Source organism: Nothobranchius furzeri, chromosome 16 (assembly GCF_043380555.1).
Source record: "Nothobranchius furzeri strain GRZ-AD chromosome 16, NfurGRZ-RIMD1, whole genome shotgun sequence".
NCBI classification, from domain to species: domain Eukaryota; kingdom Metazoa; phylum Chordata; class Actinopteri; order Cyprinodontiformes; family Nothobranchiidae; genus Nothobranchius; species Nothobranchius furzeri.
In genome coordinates this window covers 62,135,070-62,149,866 of record NC_091756.1, presented here as the reverse complement: position 1 = coordinate 62,149,866, position 14,797 = coordinate 62,135,070, and the positions used below count along the sequence as shown (strand labels likewise).

The following is a 14,797-nucleotide window of genomic DNA, read 5'->3' as shown; positions in this document are numbered from 1 at the left end:
GGAGCTGGCTCCCTGGAGGGCTTAGGACAACCAGCCATTCCTCCCCATCCCCACAAATTTTTCTCCTCCTGCTCCCTCACATCATCACATAAACATGCACATAGGACCTTGGGGGGTGGACAAGTCAGGGGGTGTGGTTATGGACCCCATTTCCACATTCCTGTGGCAGCTTGCCCCCCAATTTTATTTGCCCATTAAACACTTCCACCAACAACATTCCATGCAAACACACACTTAGGGCCTTGGGAGTGAGCACTTTCAATGGCGTTTGGCTAGGGGATCTTTCAGCCACATCCCAGGTGCTGGTGTCCACTTCCAATTTTAATCTGCACTTAGACCCTAACCCGTAGACCAGATGATGCCTGCACTGCCCGCTCACCACAGCCACGAATACACCTCATCAACACGCACCAACACTATATTAGAGCAGGCGGAGGGAGACTTGGGGTCTTAGCACACCTCTGTTGTCGCTTGGCTTCCCAGGGCTGGAGGCCAGGAGGGGATGTGGCAATCTGACTGGGGTCTGGGGTGGTGGGTCGCCTTGCTCAGCGTTGGGGGGGGGGGGGCTCTGCTCATCAGCAACTCAGCAGAAAGGGTCGAACTCTGGGAACCGGTGATGGTTGTACCCTTGTGCAGCAGTACCGGGATCAGAGTGAATAGAGTGTGTAAGGGGAGCATGAGTGGGTGTCTGGAGTGCATTTTTGTACGTCTGTGGTTGTATGAGTATGAGTGTGCATGAGGGAGGGAGTGTGTGACTGTGTTTGTGTATGACTGTACATTTCAGGTGGGGCCTTTGACTCCTCTCCTCTCCTGGGACTTCTTTCGCTGTTATACATCTTCGTCTCCCCTCCCTCTGCCACCCTATGTATAGAGTGTAGTGCCTTGGTCTGCCTGAATGTTCGCGGCTCCCGGGTCAGGGGGTTTAAGATTTTTGGCATCTGCCTGATTAATCCCGGTGGCTGCTTGGTGGGATCTGAGTCCCTGGGCTCTGTTGGGTCCCCGGCGGGGCTGGTCACCCCTGGGTCCCGGGTCGCTGGGTTCCGGGCTCGGTCGGCTTGGAGGTGGGAGGCTGCGGGTGGACCAGTGGGCTTGCCGCTGATATCCCCCGGGACTCTGCCGCCTGCTGGTTGTGGCCCCCCGGGGCAATCCACTGCACCTCTCAAGAGGGCAGGGGCTTTTCAGGTCGCAGTCTCGCTGGGGTCCCTGCGCTCTGGGGCAGCTCCTGAATCTCTGAGACTTGGAGCTCCCCCCGTCTCCTACGCATCTTTGGGGGCAGATCTGTGGCCCCTCACACTCTCTATTGGATGCTCCTATAGAGAAACCTTACAAATACAAGCGCAGGTATGCACACAGGTGCTCACATGGTGCTCTCATAAGTATGGACTTGGGCACGTTCAACACATGTCTTAATGCACTTAATGCACTGTGATTTATTATCGTGATTGTTCAGTTAAACAATGTTGATTTTATATTTCCTCATCAGGATGACACAGTGATAGTTTGCGCCTGTTGTATTGTTGTGTGTCCCGTTTCTTTTTTTTTTCTCCTTCTGCAGGTCTAGAAGCAGTCTCTTGTTCATCATTGATTGTTTATTTTTGTGACCTCTTTGTGGACACAAGAGAAAGCCATATAATGGACTGGGACAACACAAGGACCCTAAACACCGAACAACAGAAATACAAAAGATGGATAAAGGAAGCTACAGAGATACGGATAAGTGGATACGGGACCATGAACAGAGACAATGGGGTTTACACATTGGATCGCGTATAGGACTGCATCGAAGAGGGGAGTGCGGTTAAACTTTGGAGTGGTAGGATGTCTGTTGCATTTTGTTGTGAATCAAGAACCACGTTATCACCACTGCACTACCAGAATGTTTGCTACATTTTTGTTACCGTACTGAGATTTAGCCTGAAATAACGGTGTTTGTTGTAAATGTTCTATATGCATACACACGTACAATGTTAACTGTACAATTTCAATAAACAAACCTACTGTTTAATAGGTTCAAATACACAAAATTTTGTTTTTATTCGTTCTACTGGTAGTTTATTTTGCTCAAATTGAAACTGAGGCATACCTCTAATTCTGACCTCCTTCCAGAACAAGGATGTGTTTGAGTAAATAAAGGCCCGGGCCTGTAATAGGGGATTTACGGTAAATTTCTTCTGCCATATAAAGCAAACTTTGTACTTGTTCTGACTACCTTGAGTGAACCAACACATTTCTTAGTTCTTGTGGAGTATGTGTTAAGGCCTTAAATAAAACCATCTTTGTAAAAAGATAACCAACAACAAACCAAGAAGATGAAACTCTCCAAAACTACAACTGCAGTGGTGAATTGGATCCTCAGATAGTTTCACAGCAGCCTTCACCTTTAATTGAGATCAGGACAACCCCCAGAAAGGAAGGTTGAGGTGCTGATTTGCAAACTTGCTTGGATCAATAAGTTTTAAACTGTTCACTCTGGATTTCTTCTCTTTGTATTGAGAATGCTTCTTTGATGGGAACCAAACCATTTCCAATGCGATGTTGAAGGTTGTCAGTTATCCAGGTCATGCTAATCCAAAAGGAATCAAAGAAAAGCAAAAGGACTTCTTTGGTTTTTTGAAGATGTTTTGCTTTTCATCCGAGGGGCTTTGTCAATTCTGACTGGAATTTGGGAGAGTCAAGCTTATAAGCTGTAGCTGTCTATTGCTGCTTAACGAGCTGAAACTACCCATGAATACCCCTCCTCCCTACCTCCTGATGAGTCATTAGCCTCTGTTGTGAGAAATTGTACTGATTGGATGCAGGTGGGTGTGACCTTTTCCCTCCCATATTCCAATCAGAATTGACAAAGCACCTTGGCTGAAAAGCAAAACATCTTCAAGAAACCAAAGAAATCCAGTTGCCTTCATTTGAACCCCTTTGGAAAGCATCTCCAAAAAATTAAGTCCAGTTAACGTTATTGTGAACCTACTAGGATTGCCATGCTGGATGAGTGTATCGTATCCACTGAAGAGTCTCCTACATGGCCTCTTTTGGAAAAAAAAAAAACATTTATACAAAGCTGATGAAAAAAATGGCTCCAATACCCCAAATTCCCACTGACCTCCGAGTGTTGTCTCATAAACCCTTTACACCACTGTTAATTTCATAAGACATGGTTACTTACATGGGATTCTCTGAATATCACCAGCAGGAACATGTGGACTCCGTGCTCATCCATGGGTCTGGTAAGAAATTCTTATAATTTCTGCTGAAATAAATAAAACCAAATTAAACATTTAAATTCATTGTCAGTTTTTTTTACAAGGAATAATAAAATAATAAAAAGCAATGAATTTGAGGAATTTGAGGTGTTTTACCACAACAGACCTAAGTCTTGGCTGTGTCTAATCTAGCTGTTAGCTCATCAGACCTGAAGGATGTAGACTTTTCTCCAAATAGATGTTATTCAGGGATCTGTTGTAATAGATCAATCAATCAATCAATCAATCAAAGCTTTATTTATAAAGCGCCTTCCGCAACCCTGTCAGGAAGCCCAAAGCGCTGAACATGGTACAGTTGTAAATAATTATATTGAATAAATCAACAATAAAAGAAATTCAAATTACAAAATACAAATTACAAAATACAAAATGGAAATTACAAGATAGATGAAACATTCCGGTAAAATACAAATGTGTGAAACACAATTGGATTGAGTGGATGGATTGAGTGTACCAATGAAAACTGTGGAATGGATTCAACATAAAAGAGGGCCAAAATCAAACATGTTCTGGAAACGCCAAGCGGAGGAGGTGTGTTTTTAGGCGACTCTTAAAGACTGGCAGAGAAGGGGACAGCCTAACTGAGGGTGGCAACTGGTTCCAGAGTAACGGTGCTAGGACTGAGAAAGCCCGGTCCCCACGGGTACGACACCTAGACCGAGGGACAGCGAGCAGGCCTTGGTCAGAGGAGCGCAGAGCGCGTGATGGGGAGTGTCTGTTCAGGAGAGTGGCCAGATAGGGGGGAGCACCACCCTGGAAGAAATGATAAACAAAGACGAGTATTTTGAATTGTGAGCGATAGGAAATCGGAAGCCAGTGCAGGGAGGCCAGAACAGGACTGATGTGGTAGATATGATTGCCATACACACTAGAGTCATTTCAAACTGAGCCTACTCCCAGAACATCGTGCTGCAGAAGAGTACAGTCCACACTGAATATGAAACTTCTGTTTGTCACACTGGGGGCCCAAATTTGGAAACATTAGGCAGGCAATGTTATCCAAGTACTGTGTTTATGCAAAGTTATAGGAGGGAATGCATAATATAAAATATATACAATTGTTCAAAATTCACTCTTGAATGTAAAACAGAAAATGAGTGGTTGACCCAGAACTTCCAGGATTCCTGGAAAAACAGTATCACTGAAGATTAAATTACTCTAACCAACTTCAAACACTTTTAACCTATAATTATTTCTACTACAGCCATAGATTTCATTTAAACTACAACAGCACTTTACAGTTTACTGAAGTTCTAAAAATTCCCCAACGTGGCATGATTTTAAATCATGATTTCAGTGTGAGACAGTAAACTGACCAGAAATGTTTTGGCTTTTTAATTCCAATAAAACTATCTGAATGAGAGAGAGAGAGAGAGAGAGAGAGAGAGAGAGAGAGAGAGAGAGAGAGAGAGAGAGAGAGAGAGAGAGCGAGAGAGAGAGAGAGAGAGAGAGAGAGAGAAGAGGAGAGAGAGAGAGAGAGAGAGAGAAGAGGAGAGAGAGAGAGAGAGAGAGAAGAGAGAGAGAGAGAGAGAAGAGAGAGAGAGAAGAGAAGAGAGAGAGAGAGAGAAGTTTACACGCTTTGTTCTTCAAGTAATCGAATACTTAAAAGATCCTGTTTGTTTATCCGACAAATCACTCAAAATGTCCGATGTGTACAACTTTTGTTTACGAGAGGTTTACACGGGTTACAGAAAGTTAAGTGTCCTGTTTGTCATGAGCTCAATCTGAAGCGTCACTGATCGTCATAAATCCCGATCTTCCTCAGCTCACAGATGAGCTCAGAATGGGTTCAGCAACCGACCAGAACATGAGCAAATACTGGCCTGGGACCAAATCCCAGAATGAATCCCTCCCCGTGGTCCCACTCTCAGATTTCCCAGTGTCTGGAAAGATAATACCAGAATATGTGCAGTCCAGTTGGAGGGACACAATGGGGGACTTTTGGGGGGCTGGGGGAACAGAGCTCACAGAGGAAGTGAAGGCCAGTGGAATATCAGTTGTATCAACTAAAAAGGCACATCGTCCAACTGTTTCATTTACTCACCTATAATGAAAATATTAAAAACAACCTTTTTATTTGTGTCAACTTCAATAAAATATTATTCAAGTTCGAGTTATTATGCTCAAAGAATGATTAAAATAAAAATGTCTCTCAAAAGGTTGCAAATGTCATGGTCTGTGTCTCTGTGTTCCTCGTGTCCCCTGGTCTTCAGCCCTCCAGGTATATCTCTCAGGTCCTGTGTTCCTTTAGTCTTCTTCAGTCACCCCTCTGCAGTGTTTATAGTTTTCCTTCCCTTTAGAATATTAGTTATGTGGTTTCCTTTCTTGTTTTTAGATTTTACTCTTAGGTCATGTTAGTTTCTTCCCCAGCTCGGTGTGTGTGTGTGTGTGTGTGTGTGTGTGTGTGTGTGTGTGTGTGTGTGTGTGTGAGTCCTTCCCCAGTCAGGTCTGGTGTCTTTCTCTGCTCTTTCTCTAATTATTGGTTTCACCTGTGCCAGTTCCCCACACACCTGCTCCTCGTCTCTTATCACTCCAGTCCCAGTGTATATGAGCCCTGTTTTGTCTCAGGCCCTGTCCACACGTAGCCGGGGATCTGCCAAAACGTAGATATTTTTCTACGTTTTGGCCTGTCATCCACACGAAAACGGATCTTTTTAAAAACTCCGGCCAAAGTGAAGATCTCCGTTTTCTCCGTTTTGGGTGTCTGCGTGTGGACGGACAAAACCGGATTTTAAGGTCCGCAACGTCACTTTCCGCGACAAAAAAATGCTGACATCACGTGTGCGACCTGTGTTTACACTAGCCGGCATCATGGAAGCCCTCAGAGCTGCGCTCTGTCACTACCCGATCCATCAATTGTCCAAGCGCTTTCTGCTTGTTTGTTTTTGCAAGAGGAATTACTGCTCCTTGCGGAAGACCACAGACAAAGGACGAGGTTAAGAACGGGGGAAGTACTGCCGCCTACAGGTCTGGCATGTCCTTAACAACGTATTTATCCGGGTACGTGTGGACAGAGTTTTTTTTAAAACAAGGTGGTGTGGATGCAAGTTTTTGGAGGGGCGGATATTCGTTTTTAAAAAAACCCCGGCTACGTGTGGACTAGGCCTAAGTGTCTTGTCGGTCCATTGTTGTTTGTCAGCGTTGTTTTTGGTGCTCTGTGTGAGCTTTGTGTCTTGTCCCAGGTTTTTGTGCTCTAAGTGAGCTTTAGTTCTAGTTCTCAGCTTTTGTGCTCCATGTGAGCTTTCGGTGTCCTGGATCTCAGGACTTTTGGATTTTTGGCTTGCTGCCTTTTGTAATTACTTTTGTTCATCCTTCAATAAAATGATTTTTACTTTATATCTACTCCTGCCTCTTGTCATCTGGGTAATCTGCATTTTGGGTCCTAACCATCCCCGCAACGTGACAGCAAACCTCTTAAGGCAGATTCCCAAGGCAGGATTATAGCGCCAATTTTTGACCTGATCTTCCTATTTCAACAATCTTAAATGAATGCCCAAGTAACATAATGGCTCTAAAGATAATCTTATCAGATATTACTCTCATATGAGGTGTGTTAAAGGCCAATTTCTCTTGTTTTCTTTCAACACATTTGCAGTGGTCTCTAGTGTGAAGGAATGACTTGTGAGTCAATATCTGTAGGAAAAACGCTCTGGCACTCCTGTTTCAGGAATTAAAAGTTAGCCCAAGGAGAAGGGAGCAGAAAACGGCAGGATCTGGTGTCTTATTTCCTGCCTTTTTTGGACATCTTGCCTCTGATTGATTAACTGCAACGTGACTGTGTTCTTTGCAAAATTAATGCTTTATCTCCATAAAAACACAAGCCTGAAGGAGTTCTGCCATGTGAAGCTGCCAATGCTAACGGTTACCTTCTACTAGTCAATACCTCTGCTTTCTTCTGAATGCTAAACCAACAAAAGCCTTCTCCGTCGTAAGCCAAACTGGTTACTCAGAAATCTAATTTTCAGTGTGATGTAGCTCTGTTAGGCCTTTCTGACTCAAGCATGTCCTCATCTGATTCTTATCGACATCTACTGCAGGAAAAAGGAGTAGAAGACTCTTTCCATGTTCAGCCTGAATGTGAAACTCAGAGTGACCAATCCGATTTAAAAATACGTAAAAAGAATTTCTCAGTAAACTTGCATTTAGAGTGCTCTGGTCTGTTTGGAAGGACTCAGAGCTTTCAAATGTGTTGGACTGTAAAATGATCGCCTTGGTCTGATTTTTGAGAAAAAGCTTGTTCCCTGCTGAATGTGACGTGTAGCCAATCAGAAAGAGGGGTAATGGATGCATGCTCCTCCTCTGCCATGCTTGCTTACTCTGGAGTCATGTTTGATCTCGTGAAATTTTTTTCACACCTTGTGCCCCAACTTCCACTTTTGTTGCGTCTTCGCCAGGACTCTCTTGAAAATTAGGTTTTTAATCTCAATGGGACCGTCCTGGTTAAATAAAGGATAAATAATTAAAAAAAAAAGTGTGGTTTCATGTTTTGAAAAACCTCGCCATGTGAACATGGTAAGATGGACTCAGTCAGTCCGTCTTTTTATCAACAAACATTTCTGTGAGATGTGTCTCTGATTTTACAAATCACTCTTCTGGAGTTTACATCTGGAAAATATATTTTAAGAACATTTATTTTTATCAGGAAGTCACGTTTGCATCAGTGGAGAAGGTGGAGCTGAAAACCTACACTGCAGCCAGTCATTAGTATGGGCCTCCAGTGTTTCCAGCATTAGTGACTCTGCCTGTTCATCACTTCTGCCTGACACCGACTTCTCACACAGCTGGATTCGTTTTCATTCACAATTTGGATTTTTTCTCACGTGACCTCTGCAGTTTAACAGCTGTACCCCCAGTGAACCCTTATGAAATTATAACATGAATCCAGCATGCTTCCAATCACAAGAACCCTCCACCAGTAAGCACACAACCCATCCCGCCCCATTATTTATTTTATTTGGCTGCATGGTGGCGCAGTGGTTAGCACTGTTGCCTCGCAGCACGAAGGTTGCGGGTTTGAAACTCGGCTGCGGCCTTTCTGCGTGGAGTTGCGTCTTCTCCGCATGCATGCGTGGGTTTCCTCCGGGTACTCCGGTTTCCCCCGCAGATCACAACATGCCCTATAGGTTATAAATTGTAAGTCGCTTTGGATAAAAGCGTCTGCCAAATAAATAAACATAAACCTTTGATTTTATTTTTTAGTCATTTTCTGAACCACTTTTCCAGCAGGGTGATGGGGCAGCTGGCCACACCAAGGCACAACTTAGTGTCAGATTAACCTTATGTGCGTATTGTTGATACTATTATTATTATTATTATTATATTATTATTATATTATATTATTATTATTATTATTATTATTATTATTATTGATAAGTGGGAGGAAATCAGAGTACCTGCAGCAAACCCTACAAACTCGTCATTCAAAGGCAATAACTGCTACCAACTCTGCCACAACACAGCCTCTGAACACATCTGTTTCTGGTTGTCCTTTTCATGCATTATTTACTTTCCTTCACTTTTAAATGTTTATTGCAAAAGTTTCCCTTCTTTCCGTCAGCTGTTAATCTAAGAGGTATAACATTATTGTAATATTCTAGTTACATCTCGGTGAGTTGACTTCATCTTCTCAGTGGTCTAATGCAGGAATAGGCAACCCTGGTCCTACAGAGCCACAGCCCTGCTTGTTTTCCATCTATCTTTGTTGTTCCTGGTTTTGATTACCTGGATCAGGTGTGTTCAGCCAATACGAAGCAGCAAGTTCACGCATGGCTGGAAAACATGCAGGACAGCTTTCTAGGACCAGGGTTGCCTACCCCTGGACTCGTGGTATATGAGTGTCCACCCCGGGACTGGGAGATCAGGGTTCAGAACCTGGTCGGGACAAAAATGGGACCCAATGTCTCCCTGCTTGAGACTAAGCTTAAGGAATTGGATTGGGGGGTTAAACCACCAAATAGTTCCCAAGCACAGCCATTGCTGCAGCTCACTGGTCCCCACGGGGATGGGTTAGATGTGCAGATGTAATTTCACCAGTGTGTCATGATGACTAATGGGACTTTTAACTTTATCTCTGATGAGCACAAAGTGATCAAACTGAGAAAGATCTGGATGAATGTTTGCATTTGGCTCCAGTATCCCAGTCCAACAACGGTAGAAGTTCATGTACAGTTCCTTGGCTCTCATAAACTATAAGTCACATTAAATTATCACTTAAATCTCAAGTCATGACAATCTCTAATGTGTATTTCTAAATAAATCTCAGGCACATGAATCTAAATGTGAAGGATTTAGGTGTGTGTGTGTTCACCAAACTCACATTTTACAGTAATGCATCAGGTAAAGCACCTCTAAGAAAACCTTATTGCAATGACCTCTATCCTGTAAACAGAAAGGAGTTAGAACAGCTGGACAGCACAGAAGAACCGACCCACAAGAACACAAGTCATAACTGTACTCTCAAAGCAACACTTTGCTTTTACATAACAGTCCAAAAAGTGTCTCAAACAGCAGGCTGTACAGTTAAACCATTCAGAAACCAAACAAAGGAAGACAACAATTGGAAAACTGCTGGTGATGTCTGAGACGATGTGATGAAACGGTGCGTTGACACTAAATCTATTCTCATTATTATTCTACATCTTGCTTGTCTGCAGGGATGTTAGGCAGACATTTTACACTAGTTCTGCAAGCATTCAGTGTTTTCCAGTTAGAGATGATTACTGTTAGACACATAAAATACACCTGAATCAAAAAAGAATCACTGTGGAAGTTTACTGCCAAACGCTAAAGAACAACACTTGCTGGTGTGACGTCTAACTTCCTCAAGGTTTTTCTCAGAGAAGTGGCGGTTTTACCATTAGGCATAGGTCGGTGGCCACCCGGGGCCCCCTTATGTTGGAGGCCCCCTAGCCTTGACTGTTGGCACCCCTCTGTTAATGCCCCAACGGTCTATTCCTTTAAGACACAGATGAGGAAACAGGAAGTGATTGGTAGTCATTCCACTCCAATCCAGTTGGTGGCAGTAATGCACCAAATTGTTGTTTGCCAAGTGCCATAAGACCACAAATAATAATAATAAGAAGAGAAAGCAGAAAAAGAAGAAGAGAGGCGGGAGCGTTCGTAGCAAACTCGAAGCATGAAATGGAGTTATCCTAGTGGCTCTAATAAGAGAAAGCAGCAGCTCGCTTCAAAAAAGCTTTTATCTTCGCTTCCAAAAGTGACGTTGTTTTTCAATGTAAACATCAAAAGGAAGCAGAAAGGAAAGACAACAGAAAATGTTTAAAGGGAGGAAAACATAGACCAAAATGGAAAATAGAAAAAAAAAGAAAGGCAAAAGCACAGGAGCACTGACAGGAAGACCTAAACACTCAAAGGGAGAGAAACACAGGAAAAAAGAGGAGGACTAATAAAAAGTGAAAATAACTCGTGTCAGAAGAGGGGAGAGTTTCGCAAATCCAGTTAAAGATAAGATTGTTGAAAATTCAGTGTAAGGGGGCCCCATGTCTGTGTTCGCCTTCGGCCACCAAATGGCTAAATCCACCCCTGTCTCAGAGGTAAATATAAAACACAGTAAGGCAACTAAAGACCTACGAAAACCAAACAGTTCATCTCAGCACCACACTGTGTTCCAGGGCCAGCTCTCCTTGCTTGTCAATAAGTTAGTGAGTCTAATGCATTTAGCCCACAATGATAACCCTAACCCACATGCAGAAGATTTCATTCATGCTTTAGTTTAACAGCTGAACTGAGACCATTCTTAGCCTTTTCATTTTAGTGTGCATAAGAGCTCTGGGTGACTTGTAATGAAAACAAATGATGTGAAAAAAACTACTTTACTCTGAGTACGGCACATTAAAACAGTTCATTATGAACGAATGCAGATGGTAAATAAAACCGTGTATTCGGTTACATCTAAATGATAAATGAGCTGCACTTGTATAGCGCCTCTCAGAGTAAGGACTCCAAAGCGCTTTACACTACAGTGTATCATTCATCCATTCACACACACTGATGGTGATGAGCTACGATGTAGCCACAGCTGCCCTGGGGCGCACTGACAGAGGCAAGGCTGCCGAGCACAGGCGCCACCGGTCCCTCTGACCGCCACCAGCAGGCAAGGTGGGTTAAGTGTCTTGCCCAAGGACACAACAGCAGGCTTCTCTGTCCGGAGCCGGGTTGGAACCTGCAACCTTCTTATTATTGGACAATCCACTCAACCTGTTGAGCTAGTGCTGCCCCATCTACAACCTGTTGACCAGACAGAATTCACTCTAAATTTCCAACTTTTAAAGTCTCCACAGCCTGACCATGACAGTAAAAATGCCAGTTGTTCAAGCTGGATAGCCATTGGTGGTTTTCTTACTTCCTTCATACTTTAGATGCATTCAAATGGAGTTATACCAAAGCCAAACAATTCATGAACTGTGACTCCTGGAGAAGTGGTGACAAGATTTCACAACTATTGAAAGAAAAGATGTCACACCCAACATCTAAAAAGAAGCTAGTTCTTCACAAAGTAGTAGTATCTCAGCTTAAAAGGTTTTCCCAGTTCTATAGAAGAGGGTTTCTGTGAAAAGGTTATAAATAATTTCATCTTATATACTGTTGCAGATAGCTCTATGAACAATCTCATTAAGGAGAAACAGAGATTAGTTCTGCCAAGATTGATAGGCTAATGTCTAGTATGAGTAGGACCAAAGTGCCCTGGGGCACACTGATGGAAGCTAGGCTGCTGAACACAGGGGCCAGTGGTTCCTCTGACCCAGGTACGGACTAGGACAACAATTAAGCCTGGGAATATGACACCATCTCAGCTTTCTCCTTGCAAGCAGGTGTGTGTGTTTGCTAGGATCCCAGAGTGGGAATGTGGAGGAAAATGTGTCAGGAAGTGTGTGTGGCTGATAGCCAGCCTGCCCCTGAATGCATTAAAAGTATTTTTAAATTATTTTCTGCTGCACCAGTCCACTTACCCATCAGCCCACTGGGAAAAGTCCAGTTCATGCTTGGTTTAACATTAACTCACCATTCCAGTCAGACACCATCTCTGTTTCGCCAAACTGAGGATGTTAATGGGACTATCTTCAGTTAATATACTATTTGTTCATAACCTTGCCATGAAATCCACTTCACAGTCAGAACCATCCCTTAAAATGTATTTTCACTATCCTCTCCACAGAACCATGAGTCTTTTTGTGTTTGTTTCAACAAATGATTGTTTTATAAATGTCATTTAAAATGCTTAATGAGAACAGCCATAAAAGCCAGGTTCTTTTTTTTTTTCTATATATAAATCATTTCCCTGATTATTGTTGCAGATAGAACCTACCCCTCCATAGGAAGGCACTCAAAATGGTTTAGATGTCCTTGGATTCTCATCAGTCGGGCTTGATTGCTGGCTGGATAACAACAAGTCCTCGTCCTGTCTGAGAAGTCTGAAGAGACAGTTTTTGTTTCTCCAGATCATCAACAGAGTTCATTCTGACTTCATACAGCCCCACACAGCCAGTGAAGGAGTGCATTCTCACACCTGAAGTCACTGAGGCAGAAATCTCCGTAGACAACCATCTTCTGGGTGTTGTTCCATTGTAACTGCTATAACTGCAACAGAAGCTTTTATTTGGTGTTGTAGTACCTTAAAGAAATACTGCCATCCATTTTAACTGTTTCCTCTAAGTTTAAACAAAAGAAAACTGCATATAGTGCTCTAAAGGTAGAGGTAGCCTACCCAGTAGACAATGTTAAACAGAAGGAAAGAGGTGGGAAAAAAGACACGTGAGTATGCATCCAGTTCGAGAAGATCTATGTGGACGCGTCCTTTTCTCCATTTGCCTTCTTTACACTCCTCAAAGCAGCAGAAGAAGCTCTGGCAGTCTTTTCCCTCCAGACACTCATAGAAACAAGCATCTTCAAAATCCTGCCAGTACATCGAGTTGTTTAAAGCAACGACGGTATGAGGAGGAGGTCTCACGTCCAGGACGGGGTAGCTCTGAAAACAAATAAAAAACCAGTCACATTGTAACACACATCATAGACTCTACTGAGTTATTTCTAGATTTCATGTTTTTGTCTATTTAAATGTACTTCTATGTGTAAAAATGACCAAACACTTTCTTTATCATTAGAGAAAGCTCTCTGAATAGCATCTGTTTGGAGAAATAGTAAGCATACTTTAGACTTGATAAGCTATAAGTGCAGCTAAGATCAAAGTGCACATCTTGGTTGCACTTACACTAGCCATTAGATCATATGTGTTAATCAGTCACCTGAACGACTAACTCACTCATGTTAGATAACGTGTCAGCTGCCTGTGATAAAAGTGCCGGCTAAATGAATAAACATAAGCATGACCAAAGTCATATGTATTACTGTACCCAGTAAGCATAAACACGTAAACTGCTAATCCCAAATCACACACAATCCTGTTATAATCCCACCTGTCAGGGAGGACTCTGCAAACAGGTGAGAAAGAACGTTCACAGCTTACCCTGATCACTAACCTGATCTCAAAAAGATGTCAGGTATGTTTCGGGCTATTATCTGAACCAAAGATGATCTGACCTGCTGCTATGTTAGCTCATCAGTCCTTCAGGATGTAAACGATTTCCCAAAAGCCATAAAGACATTAAATGTAAAAAATAAAGCACCGTCATGAATCAACAAGGAAACAACAGAATACATCTACAACAAACCTTTTCCAAAGATTTGCTGATTTTTAGTCCATAAAAAATTATTGCAGTAAAGAAACATTTCACTCATGACTAACTCGTTTCCTTGTTGAAGCTGGAAGATCCAGAAAGAAGGCGGTGGGAGAACTGGGACAGGACTCTGGGATCTTCTCTGTCTGATACTTATGGATCTATGTAAGGTTTCATGGGCCTTCTCTATAGGGGTGGTGTTCTGAAGTGAGCATATGTGCTAACACTAACCCTAAATATCTTGGAGATCCACTAGCAGCTCTATCGAAACAACTTGCTCCATGTGCTCTATAACCCTCAGGCTCAGTGGCTCAACCTCCCACAGACTTATTCTCCTCCTTGGCAGAACTGGTGGACAAAGAGAATACCGTATTCTCACGACCATAGGGTGCACCAGTAGCGGTTTTAGGCACGGGCAGACAGGGCAGTTGCCCGGGGCGGCATTTTTTCATGACACAAAAGGGGCGCACAGGCGCTGAGTAAAAAAAAAAAAAAAAAAGAAACCTGCGCCGCACCGAGGTTTTCTATTATCTGTCATATGACAGTGTCTGGATTGGAAACAGCAAGTTGGCGCCCCCTGCAGCTGCAGGCGCTCCGTGCACCGTGTGCGTATGAAGAAGAGGAAGGGGAGGGGTGCGGCGGGGAAATTCACCTCTGGGTGGGTCCAAATGAAATGAGCGTGCAGGGGCTGAATCAACTGTATCAACATGGCTAAAGTCAATCACATCTTGATGTTCTTCCATATTTCATTCATAATATCATAAACACAGGCCTATCATTCTTTCAGGTGTTTCTGAATTGTGTGAAATGGCCAAATAATAAAAGGAAAAACAAAACGATTTTGTG

General features: G+C 43.0%; 1 protein-coding gene across 8 annotated transcripts in view; it reads right to left on the bottom strand.

Annotated features, from left to right (window-relative positions):
- Window positions 1–1,404: 1,404 nt before the first annotated feature.
- The window catches only part of LOC107373833 (gamma-aminobutyric acid receptor subunit gamma-3), a 95,161-nt gene continuing 81,768 nt past the window's right edge, over window positions 1,405–14,797 (bottom strand). For 4 of the 8 annotated variants that reach the window (XM_054734177.2, XM_054734179.2, XM_054734178.2 and 1 more), the window contains one exon: window positions 3,476–13,242. In XM_054734177.2, coding sequence (XP_054590152.2) covers window positions 12,961–13,242 — 282 coding nt within the window. In that variant the 3' untranslated portion in view covers window positions 3,476–12,960. Of the gene's footprint in view, window positions 3,451–3,475; window positions 13,243–14,797 lie in introns of those variants that run through there. The other 4 variants (XR_011516957.1, XR_011516956.1, XR_011516958.1 and 1 more) reach the window with 4 other exon arrangements.